Below are 26,609 nucleotides of genomic sequence, written 5' to 3' on the forward strand. Positions count from 1 at the left end.
TGTAAACATATATATTCATCTATATTGGATTACAATAAACAATGTCTTTATAATTTCTGACAGTGGTGCAAATTAGGTGAATCTAGATAGTTACTTTATTAGAATCATCTCTGAAAAATCTAAATGCTTGTCTCTTGGATTTAATTACAATATCTCTTATGGCATTAATAAAAGACTCTGAAAGTTTTCAGTGCCCTTACTGTCTATAGTATCTTCCTGTTCCAGGGGAATCAAGGATTTATGCCCATAGATTGACATTTTATTACCCCCCGTATTCTAAATTCCTCCATTCTAATATTGTTGGTAATCACAATATATTATTAATCAAAGCCAATCAACCCCATCATCCTGAGAAAGGTTTTGCTTTTTCCATTCATCTATCTGAAGGCTCCTGCTACAAGCTATAGATCATTCAGTCTTCTGGGGAAAAACATCAAAAATTTAAGGCACAAGATTCTCAGTACAACTTAACAACTCTTACCACAAATGTGTCATGCTGTATGAAACAACTAAGGCATAACTTCCATGACATCTTCATTTCGGAAGCAGATGTCTTTGTGGAAGTAGGCAACTTAACCCAAGACCTTGGAATTGAGACAGACACCTGTAACAATCGCAACTGATTTACATTGTCATTTACATTAACTATTTTTAGCTATGATATTTATATTTCATATTGCTATGACTATCCTGATTCTAGGACAAAAATATTTTATTCAGATAGTTCGTGCTATATTCAATAAGGCCAAAATTATATATGAACCTTTACCTGTTGGGTTTATATCTTTGTCCTAGAACACCAGGAAGGTTTCTTTTATGAAAGTATTGGGCAGCTAGCTATCATTATGATAATGCTGACCCATAAAAGTTAATTTCCACCTCTGATTAACTCACAACCTTACCAATAAAAATTATCATTTTAATGCTAATAATATTCACCAAGCAGGGTTGTTTAAAAAAAAAAAAAAAAAGACTAGTGGAAATAATTTAAATATTTTTGAAAGATAGGATTGATGTTAACAGAGTTACCAATGACAAATCAGTTAGGCCACCTAACGTATAATCTTGCCGATGGTGTGACATTACAGGAAATAATTGTCTTTACTGTTTACGCTTAGCTTGTTGATTGCGGAAAATGCTCTTCTGCCAGTAGAATTATCTACACTTCCTTTTTGTGTAAACATAGATTCTTTCACTACACTAGCTCCCAGACAACTGAGGAGACTTTAAAATTTCCCAGAATTACTCAGATTGTGCCCCTCCTTGCTTCATGAATTTATGTCAAGGTGACATTAGCATGTAATATATGCCTTAGACGGAGAAAAGAGTCTGCTCTCTAGAAATAGTTTTGACTTCACTTTGGGGTTTTACTACATCTACTCTTCCCAGTAGTATCTCAAATGATCTAATAATCTTTGCAGAGCAATGTGCCTGATCAGGGAAGGTGAAGAGGCTGCTAAGAGTGAAAAAAAAACTACATCTCAAAAGAACTAACTGCAGGACCTAATCAATATGTACTAGCAGGAATGGGAAAGTGTGGGGGAACTGGATCCTGAGGGTGAAGAATGAAAAAGGGCAGAACTTATTAGATAATTTTGCATTGTGGGAGCACTCACCTATAATAGAGGATTTAACACATTATCAAGAACCCTAGAAGATGATGATAACACTAGGGTGGCTTTTGAAAACTTGAACAAGAAAAAAAATTGACCCATGTTAAGTGAAGTAGAAATGTCTGAATTGCAGTGACAGAGGAAGAAGCAAACCAAATCTCAGAACTAGGCAGGCTAAAGCTGCTATATTAGGTACAGCTGAAAAGCCCATCAGTTGACTATGATCTGCCAGAGGCCCAAAGGACACTCCATTTACCAAAGCAATAAGAAATGTGCTGGTGAGAAGAGCACCAACATTGTTGGAAAGTTCAGAGGTGGCTCTCCCTTGTAGGTTAGCCCCAATGCTAGGAAACACCTTACAGATTGGGCACTCTGACAGTAATTGGAATTACAGAATTCTAAAATAATATGGACTCTATGGCAGCACTAAACCACCAAAACAAAGTGAAGGCACTTATTGCAAGATTGAAGTTACAGCCAAGGGGACTTGACCTAGAGAGCTATGGAAATGGTTAACATAGCATGACATCCCTACAAGAAAGATGGATTATCAGATGAAAGAGATATTCCTCAATTAATAGAATCAGAAGACATCAAGAATGGATAATCAAGAGAGATGAGGGATGACGTTGCAATAAAAAGTCACAATCTTTTTCTCTGTTTCTCGACCTAAGCCAGTTTTCAAACACAGAATCCATTGATTAAAGGAGAGGGTAAGTCCCCAGGAGAAGAATCTTGCAACAACACATCAAGAGTCTATGGTAACACTTTTCTGGTCTTTAATTAAAAGGACCCACATCCATTAACCTGGGTAGTTGTACACTGAGGAGAGAGAGAAATGTCCAAATATTCTAAAGACTGATGGACAAGTGTACAAGTTGACACGTATACCCTGGGTATGAGGCAGCCCAGGTATCTAATGGTCCCCTATGAAAATAAAGATACAGGCTGGGCATTGTGGCTCACACCTGTAATCCTAGCATTTTGAGAGGCTGAGGCAGGCAGATCATGAGGTCAGGAGATCAAGACCATCCTGGTCAACATGGTGAAACCTCATCTCTACTAAACATACAAAAAAATTAGCCGGTTGTGGTGGTGCATGCCTGTAGTCCCAGCTACTCAGGAGGTGGAGGCAGGAGAATTGCTTGAACCCGGGGAGCAGAGGCTGTAGTGAGCCGAGATCATGCCACTGCACTCCAGCCTGGGTGACAGAACAAGACTCTTATCTCAAATACACAAACAAACAAACAAACATGAGGCCCAGTTAAACAAACAAGCAAAAAGCAGGAGTCCAGCCAGGTGCCGTGGCTAACGCCTGTAATCCCAGCACTTTGGGAGGCTGAGGTGGGCAGATCACCTGAGGCTGGGAGTTTAAGACCAGACTGACCAACATGGAGAAACCCTGTCTCTACTAAAAATACAAAATTAGCCGGGTTCGGTGGCGCATGCCCATAATCCCAGCTGCTCAGGCAGCTGAGGCAGGAGAATCGCTTGAACCTGGGAGGCGGAGGTTGCCGTGAGCCGAGATCACACCATTGCACTCCAGCCTGGGCAACAAGAGCAAAACTCTGTCTCGGAAAAAAAAAAAGGCAGGAGTCCTAGAGCAGGGCTGGTTTTCAGAGAGTCTACTGGCCCCACAAATCCATCAGTATTAATTTCCCTTGTCCTCAATTGTGTAAGTGGAGTGAACAGACATGGAAACTGGAACAACCCTAAGACTGATTTCTTAGTCTGTTATGTAAGAGGAAGCCCAAGTGAAACCTTCAAACCATCCTTCTAGCCATAACTAAATCAAAATCAATGTCACATTCTTAAGAAGGAATAGGTATTACATTTATATTAATTTTGAAAGCTCTGACAATAGTACTGTGTTTATGTTTCCAAAATTATCTAAGGGCCACCCTTAAAGACTAAAGGAGGCAGGAGGCAGAGGTGGTGTACTCCAACACATCCCCATTTAACTCACCAGCTGAGATCCTATAAAACCAGACAGAGACTGGAGAATGGTGCCTGAATATCACAAATTCAACCCAGTGTATTCTATTTGCAGCCACTGTGCCAAATTTGGAATATTTCAGCCTTAAGTACATGACATGTGGCCACTGATTTGGCAAATGAATTTTTTCCATCCCTCTCTGAAAGGAGAATTCAAAACTATTTGCATTTGCTTTCAAGGTTAACAGTACATTTTTACAGGCATGTACCAAGGCTTTCAACTCTTCCGAATGTTATCCAGATATAACGCAAAGGAACCTGAACTGTGTGAACATTCTGTAGAAGATCATCTGGTCTACCATATCAGTGGCATCACATTAAAGCAGATGAGCAAGACGTGGGAGGTACATCAGAGGTCCTGGAGAGAAGGAAGGTGGGAGATAAGCCCTGTGAGGAGTCAGGGGTCCCACATGTCAATGAAACTTCTAGGGGTCAGTGGTCCAAGGTATGCTAGAATATCCCCTCCAATCTAAAGAAAAAAAGCAATGCATTTCATAATTTAAACCACTAAGAATGAAGCACAGCACTTCATTTGGCCTTTCTGGGTTCTGGAGGCAGCATATTCCACATTTAGGAATGTGATCCATTTACTGGATGGCATTAAACGCTGCCAGCTTAGAATGGGGCCCAGAGCATGAAACAGTGCTGCAGCAGGTCCAGTCTGCAATGAAAGAATCCCTGTCACTCTATGTGATTAGAAGTTTAGGGAAGGAGAAAAGATGCCCTGTGGTGTTTATAACAAGCACCAATAGGAAAATCAACACAGACTCTAGGATTCTGAAACAAGGTTGTGCTATCTGCAAGAGGGAACTATATACCTTTCAAAAATATTTTCTGGCAGGTTATTGTGCTCTGGTGGAGAAATACCTGTCCATGAATCATCATGTGTCATGAGCTGAGTTCTGTCAGATCACTATGTCATAAGGTTGAATGAGCCCAGCTTAAGCCATTGTTACAGTCAGGGGGACCATCTGAGATCTGGAACAAGCAGTACCAGGGATGCATGAGTAGGTGGCTCAGATCACCCACATTATCTACTATTATTACAGTACCAGCTCTCTCGTTCAACTCAGCTATGGAAAAATGGCAGTACTGAATGACCAGCTCAAAGAGGAGGAAAATACTGAGATTTATTCATGCATGGATCAACTTGCTATATACATCCAGGCCAAAAGCAAACTGCTGCTGCACTGAAGTCTACTCAGGAGTGGGCCCTAGAGACAGGAATAATAAGAAATCCTCCTCATGTGCATAACTTCAGGTGAAGCAACTAGTCATCCCATTTATGCGAAAAGATAGATGGCTTGACATAAGAATATATTATGACTTACAGGCAGTGATAAATGGCATGGCTGGTTGGCCAGGGCCCTGGAGGGAAACAGGAGGTCTGGGGAAGAGGTATATGGAAGAACATATGAAAGTAAGTACAAAGAGTGAAAAATCCTGATATTGCACATCAGTTCCTACCAGAGAGCATTCCACTAGTAAGAACTAAAACCTTAGACATAACGCAGATATCATACTGTGTTATGAGCCATCCCATTGATGGATGGCGCAATGGGCTTGTAAGTGCAGTACCCATGGTGGAGTGATGGATGCTATATGTGGGCCCCATAGCATGCACAGCCAGTCACCAAAACTGAGCCAGCTCCCGCCACTGCTGAATTTCTAACCTGCCAGCAAAAGACACCAAACCTGAGCATCCAATATGGCATCATCCCTCAGAGAGAACAACCAGATACTTTGAGGCAAACTAATCACACTGAACTCCCTCCACTTTAGAAGGGGCACCAGCTCATCTTGACTGGAATCAATGCATATTCAGGATATGGGCTTACCTCTCCCTTCTTCAGGGCCTCAGTCAGCGCCACTATGCAAGGGCTTACGAAATGTCTGACCCACCAGCATAGGATCCTGTGCAACACTGTGCCAAACCAAGGAAAGTATTTTATGGCATAGAGGTGCAGAAGCAGGCATGTGACCACGAGATCCACTGGACCTATCATGGCCTACACCATCCAGAAGACACAGGCCTGACAGAGAGATGGAATAATCTTTTGAAAATATAACACTGGCTTCAGCTTTGAGAAAATATCCTGTGAGCACCATACACCAGACTCAATATGTTTACTCACTAAATCTATGATCATGTCATGGTGCTGTTTCTCCATGACAAAATACATAAGTACAGAAACCAGTGAGTGAAAGTAGCAGTGGTTACGCCTACTGTGGCCCACTTGGGGAGTTTGTGCTTCTGGTTCCCACAGCTCTGGGCTTTGAGGGTCTAAATCCCAGATGGAGAATTTCTTCATCATGGGACGTAACAGGGAGCTCTTAAACTTTAAGCTACCACTGCACCCATTTACTTTGGAATTGTTGTGTTAAGAGATTAGCAGGCACAGAAAGGAGCCAGCATCCTGACAGGAGTAATTGATCCTGATCGTTAGGCACAGATCTAGCTGTTATCTGACAACGGAAGCTAGAAGAATACATATGGTAACTAGGCAATCCACTGGGGCAGTCTTTGTAAGGCTCTGAACAATTTTAATAGTAAACAGACAACAGCAGCAGCCAAGACCAGGGAATCAGACTGCTAAGAGATAAGGGTCTTGGTCCTCCTACCAGGTAGGTCACCTAGACCAGAAGCACTAGCTGAGAGTGAGGTGAATCCAGGATAAGTGGTTGAGGAGAGAGATGATGAACATCAGCAGCAGATGTAAGACAGCTGCAACCATGGAGGCTATAGTTTATCCCATATCCTTCCTCTTCTATGTTTCCCAGGAAATTCGACCAGTCAGAACCCTGGAAGAGCTGCTCTAAAAATGTATGATACCAAACAAGGGATTCTGAGTAGCACCAGGAATGGACAGTATTGAATACTGCGGCTTTCCACCCAGATAACTCTGCTTCAGGCCTGAGCCACTCACCTCATTCCCTCAGTTGAGAGGAGTCTTGGAAGCTGAAGGTCTTCAAATGAGTCACCCTCCCATCTTCAGGAATTGTCCTGAGCCTAAAAGAGTCACTTGAGTTGATACAGCTTAGAGATCTATCCCCTCTAGAATTTCCTGCTGAAATGTGATACCTAGTGTTGGAAGTGGGAACGTTAGTAGGTGTTTGGGTGATGGAGGCAGATCCTCTATGAGTGGCTTGGTGCTGCATTCACAGTAATGAGTGAATTCTCACTCTATTAGTTCCTGTGACATCTGATTGTTGGGTGACACTGGCACCCCTCTTCTTTCTCTCTTGCCATGTGATCCTCACACTCAGGGCTCCTCCCTCCCCCTGCACCATGAGCAGAAGTTTCCTGAAGACCTCACCAGATGCTGGTATCATGCTTCTTGTACAGCCTGCAGAACTGTGAGTCACATAATCCTCTTTTCTTTATAAACTACCCAGCCTCAGATATTGCTTTATAGCAATGCAAATGAACTAAGACATCAGCCAAGGACAGTCCTCGCCCAGTTGTGGGTCAAGGCCAGGCAACTCTGAAGGGCTCTTCCAGTTCTCCTTGCAGTTGACTAAGGCCTCTGTTGTGACTGCACCACAGTTCAACACCTCCCTCTACCCAGTCCTGGTAGTTTTACTTCCCTACCAGTATCACTCCTGAGATGACTCAATAAACTTCATGCACATAAATCTCAACTCAGAGTCTGTTTCTTGGGAACCCTGAGCTAAAATAATGGTTTGGACCTGAAAAGGTAATAATATGCCTACCTTTTTATTGGAGAACACCCTGAAAAAGGAAACATTTTCCATGTAAAAGGAAAAATGTTCCCTCAACAGTACCACTTTCCTAGTAGATATCAAAATGGAATGCTGTGTTTAACCTAAATTGCTTTTAACCAGCTGAAACTAATAAACAAGAATTATACCTGTTCACTAGACCTTCATCAAAATAAAAAACTTTCCTAACCAACTGTTAAACCAACTTGAAGGTACTTTTAGACTTACCTGACTTGTTTAATCAACTGTGGATGTACTTTTGGATTAATTCTGCCCTATAAGAGTGAAAGCTCCAATTATTAAACCTTGATTTTTGCTTCTCAGCTAACTATTCAGCTCACATTTCTCTGCCTGGATTATAAATAAACTAAGCACTGGCTTTGCTCATCACCATGGTGGTCAATTTAAAGAACACATAAACATGCTCTTTCTTTAACAAGAGAGAAAGTTATATCATTTCTTTTTCTTCCTTGAAATCATATTTCATTTCATTTTTTTTAATTAAAGGAGATTTTTTTTCTGACATCAATATTTCATATGTCTGTTTGACATCTCTAAGCTTTTACACCTGGGGCAAAGAGGGAGAAGAATGTTTTCCATCATAAGTGGATTGAAGAAAGGCAATTTGGAAAGAGAGGTCAGCATGGAGAATCACAAAAGTGTTCTCAGGCAGGTCAGATTCAGGTTTCAATAAAGAGACAAATGGTGAATGAGGATTTGGGAACTGCTTCCCTTACCCCTTTCCAAGCCTGCGTGCCCTAGGGAATCCCAGTGTGACCCAGGAATGAGCACAGCTCAACTAGTAAATATCAGCTTGGTGGCTTCAGAACTCCTCCTTTTCATTCTCCAGATACTCTTACTCATTTGCTGGCAGCTCTCTGGACCTTTCTGTCCCTTTGTTTCTCAACTGTCACCTCTTCATCTCTTCTTTCCTCTCTGTATACATTTTTGTTCATGTTCCTCCTCCAATTTTTCTCTTAAATGTCATTGTTTTCTTCATTTCCCCAATGCTTCTTTTTTTTTCTATTTTTGCCCTTTCATGAATTTTCAGTCTCTTATCTGGCAAGACTAACTATATATACACACACACACACACACACACGTATGTACACAGATATATATGTACACATATAGATATACATATATACATATGTAAATAACTATAATATAATAACATGTTGATTATATATATTATACAGAGATATTTATTATCATTATATTTTTATAATTTCTCAGTTTTATATGCCTTATTAATTTAAAGGGCAGAGAAGTTATATGTTTCTAATTTCTCTCTTAAAAAATACTAAAATTTTTAAATTATTTGTACATAGTCTATAATTGATTTGCTTTTCATGAAGAAAGTAGCTCTTATCAACTGGCATCCAAATATGAGGTGCACATTTACCATACATTGCTTTACATGTATGATCTCATCTGACAAAAATTCTAAATAGGAGAAGAACACAAAGATTATAAAAATGTTCGGATTTGCTTTTCTGATTGTTTGTTCATCTATGTCTAAATTACTATATTTGAAGTAGTCATTTTGATAAAATGTTTTTACTTGCTAATATCTAGTTTATATTTCAATCAAATTCAGCAACAAAGAGAGAGCAAGAACATATGAAATATGCGATGAGATCAGTCCCTTAAAAAGACTGGACTCAAAACCGGAGATTTATCATGAGACACATAACTTGGGCCAGATTCTCCAAAAAGGAGGGTAAATATGTAGAAGTAGAATCAGCCCTGCTGAGGAAGTGAGGAAGGAGGACAGAAGCCATTTGTCTCTGAGGACCATCTTATCGGGGACAAAGAGGCCGTTTGCTTGTGAATCTGGAACCTTTTGGGACTGGAACCTTGTGTACCTGGAACCTTTTGGAACCATGTCCCCCATCATGATCAGGGGGCAAAGGGGTCATTTGCTTGTGTACCTGGGACCTGAACACCATGACCAGAAGTGTCCTCACTGCCACCCTGGTCTGAGGTTTGGGTCTCTGCTCCCCGTGTAGGTCATCTGGGTTCACAAGTACCAGCAGGCCCAGCAGCAGCAGCCAGGAGAAAGTAGTCGGGTGGGGGAAACCACTGAAGAAAGAACAAAGGGCCCCAGAGTGACCAGGGCACTGCATTTACTGCGATGACCAGGATACTGACCACATCAAAGACCCAGGGAGCAGTGACAGTAGCAAAATGGTTCTACAGATGAAAACTAGGGACTGCAGCAAGGACCCCTTAGCCCCCATCCTCTTTTCTTTTAAAAAAAAAAATTTCTTCGGGGGTATAATTTACATAGAAAACTGTACATAATTCATATATACAACTTGATGAGTTTGTTATAATTAACAATACTGTGTTGAATCACAATAATCCATGCCAAAAACATATCCATTACTCCAAAAATGTTTTCCTGCCCTGTTTATTTTATTTATTTATTTTTTTGGTGGTAAGAAGACTTAATAGTAGACCAACCCCCTCGGGAAATTTTGAAGTATTCAACACAGTATTGTTAGTTACAGGCACTATGGTGTATAATAGATTTCTAGGACTTACTCGGTTTGCATAACTGAAACTTTGTGCCCTTTGCCTAGTAATTCCCCATTTCCCCCTCCCAGGACGAATCTATAGAAGGATATTATGCTTAAGTGAAATAAGACAGACACAGAAGGACAAACACTACATGATACCACTAGTATGAGAAATCTAAAATAGTCAAAACTCATAGGAGCAGAGAGTAGAACAGTGGTTGTCCTTGTCCCCTTTCTTGATACTCAGCCAAGGAGAGAAGGGCCAGGCTTCCAGCAGTCATGTGGGCAGGGGCTTTATGGAGCATCCTAGATTCCTTGCCCTTGTACTGCCCCCACTCTACCTACTCATAATCCTCCAGGGGCTACCGGGAGAGGATTCCTCTGCTACAGCTGCACAAACACACAGACAGACAAATAACCAAATCTGCCCAACCAGTGTGTAAATCCTCACCCTTAAACTTCCCTTCCCTGTCCTTAACCTTAACTCCCAGGGTACACATTTTCAGATTAGTAGAGTACATTGCTTTAAGTTGATAAGGGGACAGTCCTGAAAAGCCCAAGTCAGTATTTTCCATTATTTTTATACTCTGTAATCCCTTTCCCTACCCATGTCATATCCCAACTGCACTCCCATGAAGTAGTTTTAAACACTTTGGCATTTTTGTGTATAATTTACATATTGTACCCTAAGTTCATTCTCAAGTTATTTTTTAACAATATTTACTACAAATACAGTTTTGATGTTTTCCCATTTAATAAACACTGCATGCTATGTAAAATACATATGAAAATACATATTATTTATGGACAAAGAATTCATATTAATGTAGTATGTTTGGTTAGGGAACTGATATGGCTTGGCTATGTCCCCACCCAAATCTCATCTTGAATTATAACTCCCACAATTCCCACATGGCATGAGAGGAACCCGATGGGAGGTGATTGAATTATGGGGGCGGGTCTTTCCTGCACTGTTCTTGTGACAGTGAATGAGTCTCATGAGCTACGTATGATGGTTTTAAAAATGGGAATTTCTCTGTACAAGCTCTCTCTTTGCCAGCCGCCATGCCATCCACATAAGATGTGACTTGCTCCTTCTTGCCTTCCACCATGATTGTGAAGCCTCCCCAGCCACGTGGAACTGTAAGTCCAATAAACCTCTTTCTTTTGTAAATTGCCCAGTCTCGGGTATATGTTTATCAGCAGCGTGAAAACAGCCTAATATAGGAACTGAACTGTATAAAAAATGTAGACAAAGTTTAACTATGTATTACATGTTGAGCATCCCTAATCTGAAAATCAAAAATCCAAAATGCTTCAAAATCCAAAACCTTTTGAGTGCCAACATGACGCCACAAGTGGAAAATTTCACACCTGACCCTCGTGTGACAACTCATAGTAAAAACTTTGTTTCATGCACAAGATTATTTAAAATATTGTGTAAAATTACCTTCAGGCTTTGTGTTTAAGGTGTAGCATGAAACATAAGTGAATTTCATATTCAGACTTGGGTCCCATCCCCAGGATATCTTATGTATATGCAAATATTCCAAAATCCTAAAAAAATCTAAATCCAAAAAACTGCTTGTTCCAGGCATTTCAGATAAGGGATATTCAATGTGTATACTGCATTTAAAACTGGTTTCAAGAATTGATGTTCGAAATTTTTTAATTTTGATTTTCAAAAAGTTAGCTTATTTTTATAAATTTTACATATGAAGAAATAAAGGATAAGCTTTCAAGTAGTGATTTACAAACATATTTTCACAATTACCATAATGCTAGGTTTGGATGTGTGTTTCCCTCAAAAAATGAAGAGTCAAAGTAGCCATAATCATTAATATACTTTTTTGATTATAGATTTTTTGAAGTACTATAGTCAACTTAGTGTTTCATAAATTTTGATTGAATGAATGCAATGTGTAGATCTAGTGAAGATCAGAGACATGTTTACAGCAAAAGTATGCATTCTGCCTCCAACCATTGATTGACTACAGGTTTGCATTAAACAAATACATGCTAGATCCATTCCATCTGCCTCTCCAGTTCTACTCTCCATCCTTCTCTACTCAATGATTCATTGTAAAGAGTTGGCTTTTATGGATTGCATCAAAGAATCCCTTGTGCTCTGGTTTCTGTTGGGTTTGACCACTAGAAAGTGAAGGTAGGTGGAGCTGGGGATGTATTTCCCCAGTCTGTAGGTCACCACAGGCTGGCTGAGTCTTGTGACTAAAAGTTGCAGCTCCTGGGAAGGGGTTCTCTCCATCTCCTCACCTCTTCAGGCTTTGCTTGACCATAGCTCTCTAATATTAGTCACAATGTTCTCCACTTTTTCTTGCAGTTCTGCCCTCCCCCACCCCCGATGTTTTTCACATATTTTAAATATTCTCCTCATTAAACTCTCATCAAATTACATAATTTGAACATGAGCATTTCGTCTCTTTTCTGCCTTGACCCTGACTCTTATGTAACCAAGGACAATGAATGACAATGAAAAACTGCAGAAAGGTTATAAACCTAGTGGGCTGAGGCATTCAGCTATTAACGTTAAAGGAACTGAGCAATCAAATCATGAGTTATTTCATCTGATCTCTGTTAAGTGCCACACACACTCAGCCAAACACATATTTAAGGCAAGAGAAAATCAGTCCAAACATTGTTTTATTGTTTATTTTAAAAGTAGAAATGGAAATCACAAACACTCTTTAACCATAAACACTTCCCAAAAAATTTGTAAAGTTTGCAAGCCATCAGTTGGAAAAAAAAAATTTTTTTTGCTAAGTAAGGCAATTATTTTTCACTCCATCCCAATGAGTAAATTATGGAATAATGTGTGTGTTTGGGGGGGGGGGGGGATGGAGTGAGGTTTAAAAGTCTATGAACATGAATAAGAATGTACAACACTACTGATGAAAATTATGCATAGCACCAAGGTTTGGAGTGAATTTTCATTACTTAATCTGTAAATAGAAACAGAGCCATAGCTTTCCTGTCCAGGGTGGAAGTTGGAATCCATGAAAGGGTAACTTATTATTTGGCAAGGAGACAATCCCACCCATCCCATAATTGTTTGAGTCTTGAAGAATTCATGGAGAAGCTGGATTATAAACACAAGAGATGACTATAATAGTGCAATATTTTGGAAACATGACGTGACAAGCTGGATCACTGACTTCCTCATTGACCACAGACGTGCAGCGAGCTGTGCACACGGCGTGATGGCTGGCTGAGAACACTGGCAGGAAAGGAGACACAGCAACTGAGGGCGGAGGAAGCCCAGTTCTTCCTGTTCAGTTGACCATGCCAACAAGAGGCCAGAAGAGAGTGCAATATGGCACTAGGGAACACTTGTCTCAAAGTATAAAATGTTTATTGATTTTCTTTTAATAAAATCCCTCCCACTCCATTATGGCTTACATTATTGAGGTGGTGCCAGCTACTGGGCTCCAGTGAAGATATTTTTTTCAAAGAAGGACCTATTCATCCAGATTCTTACTACTCTTTACATCTTTGACCCAAAAAATTGCTATGCCTGCCTGACTGCAGCATCTTGCTTACCCTCACATGCATGCACACACACACATGCACACTTACGGGAAAGTTACAGTCAATGATTCCTGAAGTAAAAGTAAATCCATAAGCCCCAAGGCAACACCTTGGAAGAGGTTGATGGACCCAAGAGAGAAAGGTCATGGGAGAGTAGAGGTGTGACCTCCTTTTCCCCGGGGCATGTAAGATGGCCAAAAATAATTGGTACAAATCTTTCCACCTCCCCCCTCCTCCTTGTTTACTTTGTTTTACCTCGCTCTGCTTTCACCCTGTTTTGTTCATCCTCTTTACCGGCTAAAAGAGAACCAAGTGAGAGCCACCTGGTTGAACTGGAGGACAAAATACTGGTTACAATGGGAGCCTATGCCCTGGAGGCTAAGGTGTGTAGCCTTCCAGAGAAGACCTTCCTAACCAATGGTTACAGCATATTTTCTTCCCAAGCATTGGGCAAAACAGCAAAATTAATGCAATTTTTTCCAAGTCTCCCTCCCTCACCTTCCACAACCCCACCTCAGGGAGCCAATATTTTCTTGAATTGCTCTACTGTCAAAAATGCTGCCCTGGGCAGCTCACACCAATGCTTGACCCAAAGGAGTCACATGAATAAACAAACAGAGGAATAATTATTTAGGAATATATTCCCCCCCAAATTATCTTGGCCTCTGTCAAATCAAAACTTCCCTTTACTAATGACCATCAGCTTACTATTGATGTCATTAAAAAAATTGGTGGTGAATCACACTATAAATACATATAGTGATATTTACCACCAGTTTAACCCTCCCAGAGGACACTGTCATCCTTAAAGTAGATCTTTGTACATCGGAAAAAGCTATAACCCAAATCTGTTGGGGTCAATGACACATGTGATCTATGGTATTTAATAGTATATAGTCATAACACCCTCACCCCTTTCCCCAGCTCACTTTTCCAAGTGGCACTGCATCCTGAGGGGCCTATAACCAGTCATGATGACAGAGGAGGTAGATATAAACAACCACAAATAAAAAGGGCATCTCTTCCAGGAACTGGATAATGTCCCAAGGGAGCAACACATTTCTAGCTGCTGACCATGCCGTCCTAAACAGTTCTGCACAAACACAATTTTATATCAGCATACATCGTGTTACTCAAACCCATTGATTTGCTGCTACTGACCAAAGTATGATGAGTCAGTTGTCTTCATGAGGGTATTTTCACAAAATAGTTATATTTTCAAAAATCATTAATGAAATTCACTGTAAGAATGCATCCATGTATCTTAAAATGTGCTAATTATTTTTATTAACACCATTGCCTCATGCAGTGAGTTCTAGAACAACTACAATGCCTCTTAAGGAGACCTGGACAAGTAAGGTCTTTCAAAAAGGAACTCATATAGTGAACACTGGATTCGGGGACAGGACTCATCCACCTCAGGTGCTTGCAGAGGCCTGGGGAGCCTCCTGCGAGGCCATGAGGTGACTGGGCTCTTACCTTACCACACTGCTTACATTTCCCCTCCTGCCGACGCCTGTGCACCCAGTGATGACGTACAAAATTCTGTGGGAAAACAAAATTAAATGAATATTTTTAAAAATGCATTTTTATAGACAGGGGCTTGCTCTGTCACTCACACTGGAGTGCAGTAGTATAATCATAGTTCACTGCAGCCTTGAACTCCCCTGCTCAACCCATCCTCCCATCTCAGTCTCCTGAATAGCTAGGACTATAGGCATGAGCTACTGCACTTGACTGAATATGTTTTAATTTGCAAACCTCAATATTCATTTTTAATGTGGTAATACTATTGATTTATATAAACCACGATCTAAGCCCAGATGAGCCCAGAAACAAATATTTATGAGTATGACTTGTTTAACAATAAACATGAATCTACTTGAACAAATGAAGTTACTTCTCCATCCCCAAAGATCTTTCATATCTGTAGATTCCACTTCTCATGCCTTCCCTCCACGTCTTCCTAGTGGCAACTGGCCACACCAGATTTCTGTTACTCAACTGTCTTACTAATCAAACACTCTGCAGATTTGTGAACACAGTAGAGGACCTTGAGCTGGGAGGTAACTGAGGCAGGTAAAAGAAATGGCTAAAGAAAAGTGGAAAGGTGAAGGGGAGAAGCTGAAATGACAATATCCAACTCAATTTAACAAATAGATATGTAGAGCTTTATCTGTGGCAGGCAGGCACCACACCAAACATTCTAGCTAGAGATAATGTAGATCAAATTCTCAGAAATAGATCTCCTAATACAAGACATAGATGTGAGAATTACTCACTAGATAGAGTGAAGAAAGAGAAAAAGCTGAAGGCAAGAGATGTCAAGGACAAGAGATATAAGCATATCGATGATGTTTTTGCAATGGTATTGTGTTTAAACCGTCCTTGGGTACCATGAACTATTACAGATTAGCTTTCAAGGTCTATCTTTGTCTCAGACTGTAGGAAACACAGAAAGTCCTTTTCCTCCCAAGTAGACAAGCACTCCTGGGGCAGAGTCAAGTAGCACCATTCACCACTGGTTCTCAGGATACATTACAAGAAAGTCAACCTCAGGACCAAGAATGCAGGCAAGCCCTCATAACTTACAAACAATTCATCCCTCTGACACCAATACCCCTAAAATGCTCATTATTTTCTTTTGCCCTTTTCTGGGAAAACACACTTAATCTAATACTAACATGTCTATTGTAGGGTCTAGCCATAGTCCTTATTTTCCCTTTAAAATATATTTAATATATTAATATATATTCAATTTATTAATATATTCAATATAGTTATATAATAATTTATTAATATATTCACTTTAATATATATTCAATTATTCAAATTTTTCCTACACGCCAGGCACTGTTCTGTTAGTAAGTACAGATGGACAAAAAATAGATCAGTGTAGAGGGAAAAAAGTTATATATCAAGGCATGAAATTCAGAGTGACAAGAATACCGCTAATAAGCATTAGCATTATCAATACTGAAATGCCACCTCTATTTCTCTTAATAATGTCAAATCCACTTAAACTGAAACTAAACAAAGACCCTGGAGGAATAATGGTCTTTTAACTATAATCAGATATAAAGAAGCACAATGGTCCCACAATTTAGTCTAATGTTTGTCTCGCTTTTCCTACTACCACAGTTTAATAAAACAAAGACACAAGCTTAGATTGTTCTAAGAAAGAAGCTAATTATAAAAGCTAACACTTGTTGTGTACTATGAGCCATGCACTTTAAGAAATATTTTATAAGTAATAATTCTTTTAAACTTCATGAGAATTTTCATGAGTAGAGATGCCACTTATTTGGAATGTATCAGTAAAATCCTATGAGTTGTTGAAATATTGAAATATATGTTGATTGGGAAATTGCAGTTTAGTGCCCCTAACATCTCTCTGACTCCTCCCTTCCATCCCCTCAACATTAGAGACCACTTCTACCTCCTCGATATCAAGCAATTATAATGTTAATTTCTGACATAAAAGGTCTCCTGGATTCTATTCCAATGATCTCTCTCTTCTGAAAACAAATATGTTGTCTGAGCAATGTTACTGGTTCCCCCAAAGAATCTCAGAATGCTGGGGGCTGGGCCCAGCTGGGGGTGGTTGTCTGTACAACCTTAAATATCCACATGGATGGACAATTCTGGGTTCTGTGGCTGGCTGTGGCTTTCAAGAAAGTGACCGCAATTCCAGAATAACCTGCCCAGTTATCAGTATCTATCCCATCAGTTCAGTGTAAACATTCTACTGAGGATGAAGGTACTGGATCCTCCACCTCTTAACTTTGCAGCTGAGGCTACTGCTGACACCTTTAGCATCTGCCTACTCAACGGATAAGATGAGAACCTTAGTCCACTGCCTGCTTAGGAATAAGCATTAGGGAGAACCGGAGCCAGCTGCCAACTGCAGCATATCCCAATTCACACATTATCAGAGGATTTGACTTCAATGGTCAATATCATTCTCATTTTACAGAAAAGGAAACTAATGCATAGAAGTCATTACTTAAAATGTAAAGGTCAAAGTGAGGGTCCAAACCCAGACAGGCTGGCACCAGAATCTGTGGTCTTACCATTGTGTCACTGTGCCTTTCCTCTGTTCTGCAAGACAGGGCTCACGCTACTTCAACATGACACGCCAATGAATGATTTCAATGACAGTCAATAGTAGAAATATTGAATATATAAAAATGTCAGACAGTACCATACAGAATAGAAAAATGTAATATAATTGCTGTTAGTGTAGCAGAAGCTGAGGGAAAATGAACAATATCATTGATGTTCAGAAAAAAATCTGTAGTTATTGAGATTATAAATCAGCTAATGACTATCAATTTAAGAAGGAACATGTTGGAAACATTTGATGCAATTACCTGTGTGAAATAATGGCTGACTCATGGGATCACTTAGCAAGTGACAGCTCTACTCAAAACAGTCAGCCAACACTTTCCATATATCAACAATTATTTAGGAATCTTAAGACTGATTTCATCATTTGTACTGCAACACGCAGTTGTTGCTTCTTCCCAGGAGATATGTTCTAAGACTCCCAGTGGATGACCAAAACTATGGATAGTACCAAACTTTACATAGACAATGATTCTTCAATCTAATAACTGAGAAAACTACTAAGTGACGAATGGGCAGGTAGTGGATACGCTGGACAGAGGGGTGTTTCATATCCCAGGACAGAGTAGGATGGCATAAGATTTCATCACACTACTCAGAACAGCATGCAATTTAAAACAGGAATTGTTTATTTCCAGGATTCTCCATTTAATATTTTTGGACTGTGGTTGACCTTGAGTAATTGAAACCTTGGAAAACAAAATCATGGATAAGAGGGGACTACTGTATATAATTTGGTAAGCAGATGTACAATATCATATAGTTTAGTTGGGGAATAAAAAATTATTTAAATATTACTCTCTATGGCTCTACCATTTGTTAAATATTTTTAATATCATTCTTCCTAGAAAATAAGTCAAAAACTAAGGCATGGATTGATAAACTAACTTATACAAAATCACTATCATAGAAGAAAATGAGTAATTGTCTCCAAAATGTAGCTCTGTGATTTGAGATGTCCAGCACCCTTCTGTCCAGAGTTCTTTTTAGGCTCAATAGAAATTTATTCTACTGCTGCTTAATGATAGTTTGAACAAAGCAAACATCCAATACATGTGTGCTGAACTGAATGGAATTATCCACCTAATTTCTTTGACGATTAAATCACATAGTTCTCATGGAGGAAGGGAGGATCATCAATTGCCTTCATCAGTAAGGAAAATAACATTACTATAGAATCATTTATATTTTCTAATCCTTATATCCCAAGTGCTTTAATTTCTCACCCTCTGTTCTTTTGACTATTATTAAGAGCTCCTAAGTTGTTGAACTGACATTGGACTCAGGATCCTTAACACTGCAAATGTGAGTGTTGACACATTGTTGTTAAGATAGCAAAGCAAGGCTTCTAACATCATAAAACCTTTTTATTGTTCATCAATAACTTCTGAATTATTCATATACAACTTCAAGCACTGGGCAAGGAAAGGGCTATTACTTACGGGTGTTAAAGTATTGGTAATGCATTATTTCAGGGCTTATATTCAGTATCGTTAGCAAAAATACCTAATACAATTGCTTGGCTATTTTCAAACAGCCAGTTGAACTGGGATAAAAGACTACAAATTGGGTTCGGTAAATACTGCTCGGGTGATGGGTGCACCAAAATCTCACAAATCACCACTAAAGAACTTACTCGCATAACCAAATACCACCTGTTCCTCAAAAAACTATGGAAATAAAAAATTATATATATATAATAGAGTTTGAAAGGATCTTAGAAATCATAACCCAATCCATCATGGCTTATGACTAAGAAAAAGGAGATCCAGAAAGATTCAACTTAGATGGCTCCAACAAATATTTATTTAAAACTTGTCACACGTCAGGCAGTATGCAAATGCCAGGGCATAGTGACCAACAATCTGTGCTCCAGAGACTCTTACCACTTAGTGGAAAAGAAGCAGAGGTATAATTCGAACTAGGGTCAAACTAATTCTAAAGCAAATGTTTTTTCATTTACTAGGTAAACATCTAAATTAGTAGTAGTAAGAATTCTTAATTTTTAATTAGGAATATCAAATGAGTCATAGTCAGTGAGTCATTAGTTTCATCTTCAAAATGTCCTTTTAGACTAAGAGTTCCTAAACATTTTGAGAGAAATGAATACCTTTGTAAATGCATTTGGTCAGCAGATATCCATCAATCACATACTCTGTGTTTTGGTGCAATTAATTTAGGACAAAATCTATGAGTGACCTCCCAAAATTTACACTAAAGAAGGGAGACATTCTTTAGACAAGCAAGCAGTAATATGCATAAATTATTACGGTATACAAAGTGCCCTGAAAAGAAAAAACAAGATACTTTGATAAAGAACAATATACTATGTATTTAAAGGTGGTTGTTAAGGAAGACCTCTGCAAAAGACTGGGGTTTGTGTCCCCTCAAAATCTGTATGTTGAAATCCTAAACCCCAATGCAATGGTAATAGGAGGAGGTGAGGTGTTTGAGAGGTGATCAAGTAATGAGGATAGACTCTTCACGGATGCAATCAGGGTCCTTATAAAAGAGGCAACAGAAAACTCTCTCACCCTCTTTTCTCCACATGAGAACACAATGAGAAGGTGGCAGTCTGCAACCCCAAAGAGGGCCCTCACTAGAATGGGACCATGCTGGTACGCTGATCTTGGACTTCCAGCCTGCAGAACTGTGAGAAATAATTTTTGTTGCTTATAAGCCACCCAGTCTATGGTATTTCATTACAACAGCCTGAACAGACTAAGACAGTGTCTGAGGGGGATGATATTTGAATTGAGGCCTAACTAAGAAACAGTCAAGGAAAGAGATTTTCAGTACAGCAATGAAATACACAAATATCCAAAGGTGGGGAATACCTTTGTGTGTGCCTCTCAAATAGAAAGGAAGTCTATATGGGAGCTGGAGGAGGCTGGAAAGGCAGGCAGGGGCCAGACGACGTGCGCCTTTTCATGCCAAGACAGGGTTTGCTTTCGCTCTAAGAGTTATGGAATCCACTGGAGAGTTTTAAGCCAGGGAAAATTATATTAGGTTGGTTCAAAAGTAATTGCGGTTTTTGTCATTACTTTCAATTACTTTTGCACCAACCTCATAATCTAATTTTCATTTTGAAAGATTACTTCTTTAAATCATGGGTGGACTGAAAGTGAAAACTGAAGAGTCATGAAGAAGCTATTGCATTGGCCAAAGGGGAGTGGTCACAGTACCTTAGTTTAAGGTGCTGATAACAGAATTGGAGACAATTGGGTGGATTTGAAATATATTTTATAAATAAAATTGAAAGGACGGGCAAATGAATTAGATGTGGGGAGTCTATGACAGAAGGAATAAACATGACCCCCCCAGTTTTCTCAACTGAGAAGCCAGATCAACAGCCATCTCATTTCCTAAGGTGCATAGGATTTTCTTAAATCATTTTTATGGTAATGGGAATAGTCTAGTGTTTGATGTATTATATTTTAGATGACTGTGATACATTCAAAAGACATGCCAAGTGGAACTCCAAGAAAGGCAGACGGGAAATGTAAAGTTAGGAGTTGTCAGCCCACATGGTATTTGAAGCCATGAGACCGGATGAGCTCCTCTAACAGGAGTGGGCAGAGAGAAGAGAACATAGACAAGAACTAAGCTCAGAGGGATTTGCAGAGGTTGGAGGAGTAAGCAATGAAAAAGAATAGAAAGGGCTATCCAATGAAGCAAGAAGAAAATTAGGAAAGGGTGATATGGGAAGCCAAGAGAGGAGAGCATTCCAAGAAGGATGGAATATGTAGTATCTTGAATATTTTTGAGAAGAAAGAACAGAAAAATAAATAACACCGAATACATTTAGCATATAGGAGATCATAGGCAAACTGAAAGCAGCAGCAATTTCAGTAAATGGATAGAGTAGACATCAGATTAGAACAGGTTACAATGACTAGAAAGTGACGTACTGAAAATAATTTATATAGTTAACACTTTCTGGAAGCTTGGCAGTGACTACAAAACTGAGAACTAGAGCAGTAGGTAAGACACAGTTGGTGGCTAAGGAGTGTTTTTGGTTTTTCTTAAAGATAGAAATTATTAGAGTGTGTTTATGCTGGTAGAAATTATCTAGAAATGGAGCAGGGGGGATGAAAACATATTAAAGGAAGGAATTTCAAGTCCTTGATAAGAAGACAAGGGAGAATATCCAAAACCCTTATGGAAGGTCTAGCTTCAGAGAAGTGGTACAGGCTAATGAAAACCAAAAAGATGCTGTATTAGAAAAATTGCACAATTTGTCTCTCTCTCTTCCCCTGCCTCCACACTGACCTATCGATAGAGAGAGATACATACTGGAGGGCAGAAAGCTAAAAGTAGGTATATGAATCCCCGGGCTGGAAAGTCATAAACTCCATCTTAACATGAAACTATCCCTTCCAGTTTCCTAAATAAAGCACCTCCTTCATTTGAGTTATCACTGAGTTATCTTCTGGCCCATGCTGTCTGCACTCTGGGTGGTACTAAGACACCACAGCCCTAACGTTCTTCTCTTGCCCTCCTCACCCTGCGCATGGCCCACAACCTTCCTATTGCTACTATGCTGCACAAACACAGTGGGAGAAGACAATCGATGAGGACAACTATGTTTTACTCTTTCTACAACCTCCATCCCAACCTACTCTCTTTCCACATTTTTCCCCATCCTTTTGCTTTGTCACTAACAATTAGAGCATTCATATTCATGTTGTCTTTTGTCATCAACTGTCTTTAAACGTTTGTAATTCTCAGATATCTCCTATTCCCACTCTCCATGTTCATCTATTCCCACAGCTTTTATTACTGTGTAAATATACTGATGACTCACAATGTCTGACCTCCAGCCCAGTCTTCCTCATAAGCTCCAAACTCATATACCCACTCAACCTTCTATTGGGCATCTCCAGTTGAGGACAACAGGGACACCTCACACTTCATAGTTCTACAACTAAAGTCATTACTTCCCCACCCCATCCTCACATCAACTCATTTTCATATGTCTAATCAGTTTTTGTTTTTTTGTTTTGTTTTGTTTTGTTTTGTTTTGTTTTGTGTGTGTGTGTGTGTGTGTAGCAGTAGCTTGGTTTAGTCTGGGCTCCTCTTGTGTCCAAAATTCAATCAGTTACTATATCCTGTCAATTTTGTTTCCTTCAAACTCACATCTACCAACATTATTCTTAGTTCATGTCACCATGATTTCTTGCCTAGATTACTAGCATGGCTTCTGAAAGTTGCCTGTATGCCTCCAACTCTTGAACTGCATGGTATTTCCTCCACACTGCAGCCTGAACAATATTTGGCTTAAAGTAGTTTAACGCTCACCTCCCAACTATCCTGATGATAAAACACTCAACTTGCAGCATGGCTTACAGGAACCTTCATGATCCAGCTCTTGCTATCTCAGATCTCATGTCTTAGTACGGTCTCTCATTTGGATTTGCATGCTCTTCCTTTTATCCAGAAGGCTCTCACCACTCACCTCCTAACCACTCTCCTCTCAACTAACTTAGCTCCTCAGGGGAAGCCCTTTCGCTGACCCCTTTCCTCTCTTTCCTATTTGTTACTACAAAGAGCTGATTGGAGGAGTAGACCATCCAGGAAGGTTTCCAAGGAGCAAATCTATAAGTGGAACTGAACCTCATCTCCCTGAGAAAATACGTTGATCAGAAATCATCTTTACTGGACTTTGTGCTCAGGAGGATATCGTATAAGATGGTAATGTTTAGGAAGCAGTGAGTGACTGCTGGGCAGGCGGAACTACACTCTAGGAGGACAGGTTCTGTTCATTATGGGCTTTTGTTTCGCTGATTGGGGAGTACAATTTTGAGCCTGGAGCTAAACTGTCCAGAATAACACAGGAAGGCTGAGAACCCTCCCTGCCTTCTCCATCTTTGCCTGAACTGTGCTCACTGTCTCCCCTAAATAAAATGTGAACAAATACGTGCTGTCTCCTCTTGTCATACCTCTGCTTCCCACTAACACATCAGTAACAACTCTTCATTCAAATTTCCTCTTTACCTGTTTATCTTCACGACCAGACTGGAGGGTCAGAGACCGAGAACTGAATATAGTTCTAGCTTATGATGTATTTATTCATTTACTTAACAAACGAAAACACCAAGATTTAGAGAGCTTAGGTGAGATGCCCAAGATCATACAGGATCAAGGCTGGTTTTAAAAGTGGACCATCTGACTCCAGGGTTTATAGGAATAACTAGTTACTGTGCTGCCCCATGAGTCACTTATACCCACTCCAAATTGGAAAATGCATGTAAAATCAACCAGAAGACATGGTGACAGAGCGAGACTCTGTCTCAAAATACATAAATAAAGTCTATTTCTTTCTTACCCCTTCAATTCTATCACTACCGCCTTCCTCTAGTCTCTGGTTCATTCAGTAAGACCTTAACTCCCCAGTACATTTTATGAGACTAAAGTCCAATGTGCACATGTTGAAAAGACTTGGAGATTTTATTGGTTGTGTTTACAGATATGTTAACAAAAAATTGGCGTGCAATGGAGAGAGATAGAATTTATTTTTTATTCTCTGGTGAATATCTATGAAGCCACTGAATCAATGAGAAATCGAAAGTGATACTTGAAATCAAGCTCTGAAATACTCACTTCTCTTGGTGACCTTGAGCCTCCTTCTCGAAATGTTGGTTTACATCTGAAATTAATCTGTCATTCAAAAAGAAAAGTATATTATATTAGAGATAAGCATCAGACTAGACTGAATTACCTGGAAAAAGAAAAAACAGTGACAGATATTGAGACTGAAAAGCAAAACCTTCAAAGAACAAGGAACAATACTCTTCTTAGTCTTTTGAAATCATCGCATTAGATAATCAACAGACATCCCAGGTGATTCTATATCTCCAACCCCTTTCCTTCATTCTCAAGAATGAAATCTAAGTATCTTTAAACAATAATGCTCTTACACCACAAATATGAGAAACTGAGATAAGAAAGAGCCAGAGGAGAGATATCGGCAGCTGAAACTACCCAGCTGGATTTCTGATTGTAAAAATAGAAAATATAAACTTGAGTTTTTTTAGTATTGTGATGACTATTCAACGACAAGAGAGTTACTCTTTTTTTTTTTTTTTTTTTGAGATGGAGTCTCGTTCTGTCACCCAGGCTGAAGTGCAGTGGTGCGATCTCAGCTCACTGCAACCTCCGCCTCCTGGATTCAAGCGATTCTCGCAATTCTCCTGCCTCAGCCTCCTGAGTAGCTGGGACTACAGGTGCATGCCACCACATCTGGCTAATTTTTTGTATTTTTAGTAGAGACGGGGTTTCACCATGTTAGCCAGGATGGTCTCCATCTCCTGACCTCGTGATCTGCTCGCCTCGGCCTCCCAAAGCGCTGGGATTACAGGCGTGAGCCACCATGCCCAGCCCAGAGTTATTCTTTATAAAAGGATTCAGCATTGCTTTTCTTTTAGATGTGGACGTCTCCTAGTAAGCACATTGACATGTTGGTTAGCTACTCCATAAAGTGAAAGGAGCAAAAGAATGAAGGCAGAGATGAGTAAGTGAAGTTGGGGCAGAAAAGAAAATATTAAGATAACATGTTGGTAGTCATTGCCACAAGACATCAGCTAGGATCAACTGGTCATGTCATTGAAACTAAATGAATGTCATGGGGGACTAAAATATTTCAATGCTTTTACCCATGACAGCTCAAGAACATAGATAATACACAGAGAAACACATATAAAAATGGAGTAGGAAGTGTGAAAGGAAAAAGGATGGCAGGCAACTCACTACTGGAGCCTCTTCCATCCCCTAAATAACAAACAAATGGACTTTGCCGAATCCACTTATTCTGGAGGTACGACACCACCAGGATGTCACTTCCAGTCCCACCCACATATTTGAGCAGCAACAGGAGGAGCACTGCCCAGCAGACTGAGAGCCGGCTTCCAGCTTGGCTCACTCCCTTGCAGGCACTTTGAGAAGAAGTAAACCACACAAGTCAGATATATGTGAACAACAACTATAAAAAGTTTTTAGAACTTCCCCCTTCTTAAACAACTTGTGGAAGAGCCTATGGGTGAATAGTAATGCTTGAACTGAGATGATATAATAAGAGAATCAGTGCACACCAGGCTTTCCCATCTAACTGTTATTCCATTTCCCAAGAGTCAACGTAAAATGATATCAAATTACACTTCAGCAAACAAGAGAGTGAATGACCCTAAAACATTATCTTTCCATTATTAATCTGTAATAATGTTGGACTTTCAGCTTTTTTTTAAGGGCACTGTTTTCAAAAAGTTGGAACTAGAAAGTTATACTGGGCCTCCGAAGACCAAATGCTTGCAATGTAACAAAACTGCAGCAGGGGGCGCCCTCTTACCTTTTCTAGCTGCTCAATGCAGGCGGTGTGGACGACGATTTTACAGACTGCACACTTCCTCCTGAGAGCTGATTTCTATAACATTCAATTCAAAAGACAAGAAAGAAATGTTAACAGTCTGTTCTGAAGAGTTCCCTAGTATTAAAGTGGGCATATATAATATATACATAAATACAGCAAATATTGTAATTATTTCTATTACAAAGCAAATTTAAAACTTCATCTTAAATATTAAATAAACTTTATCAACAGTCTCTCCACTCACCAAATAACTCCATATCTGCATGACTTAGGGTGGGCTAGATTGTCTATTCAAATAATAATAATAGCTCCAATATTTTGAGCGTATAATAAGAACCAGCTTTTTATTCTGTCATTTCTAAGTTTCAGCACCTTACAACGTAGGCATTATTCTCTTCCATTTTAAAATATTTTCTACATTATCACTCAAGTAGCTAAGGGGCAAGACCAACATCCAAACTTAGATCTAAGTTGAAAACAGGCATTCTTTCCCTATTGCAAAAGTGTCTAGATTTCCAGGGGCCAGTCATTTTAGGCTTCTATCCCAGGCATGAGTCTAGACTAAGTTACTTGGGTTTCTGCCCAAATCTTCCAGAAGGAAAAGAAGGCAAGTTCAGCTTTTACACTCAGGAAACAATAATAAGAATAGCAACAAAAGCAGGAAAGCTGCTAAAAGGAATATAGTATTTGCTATGTGCCCTTATAAGCACTTCA

General features: G+C 39.6%; 1 protein-coding gene across 1 annotated transcript in view; it reads right to left on the reverse strand.

Moving 5' to 3' along the window:
- DGKI (diacylglycerol kinase iota) overlaps positions 1-26,609 on the reverse strand; it is a 455,866-nt gene that overhangs the window by 236,906 nt on the left and 192,351 nt on the right. The window contains 3 exon segments of the mRNA XM_026456362.1: positions 14,882-14,947; positions 24,134-24,190; positions 25,875-25,949. Of these exon segments, the coding sequence (XP_026312147.1) occupies positions 14,882-14,947; positions 24,134-24,190; positions 25,875-25,949 (198 nt within the window).

This window comes from Piliocolobus tephrosceles, chromosome 8 (assembly GCF_002776525.5).
Source record: "Piliocolobus tephrosceles isolate RC106 chromosome 8, ASM277652v3, whole genome shotgun sequence".
Classification (NCBI taxonomy): domain Eukaryota; kingdom Metazoa; phylum Chordata; class Mammalia; order Primates; family Cercopithecidae; genus Piliocolobus; species Piliocolobus tephrosceles.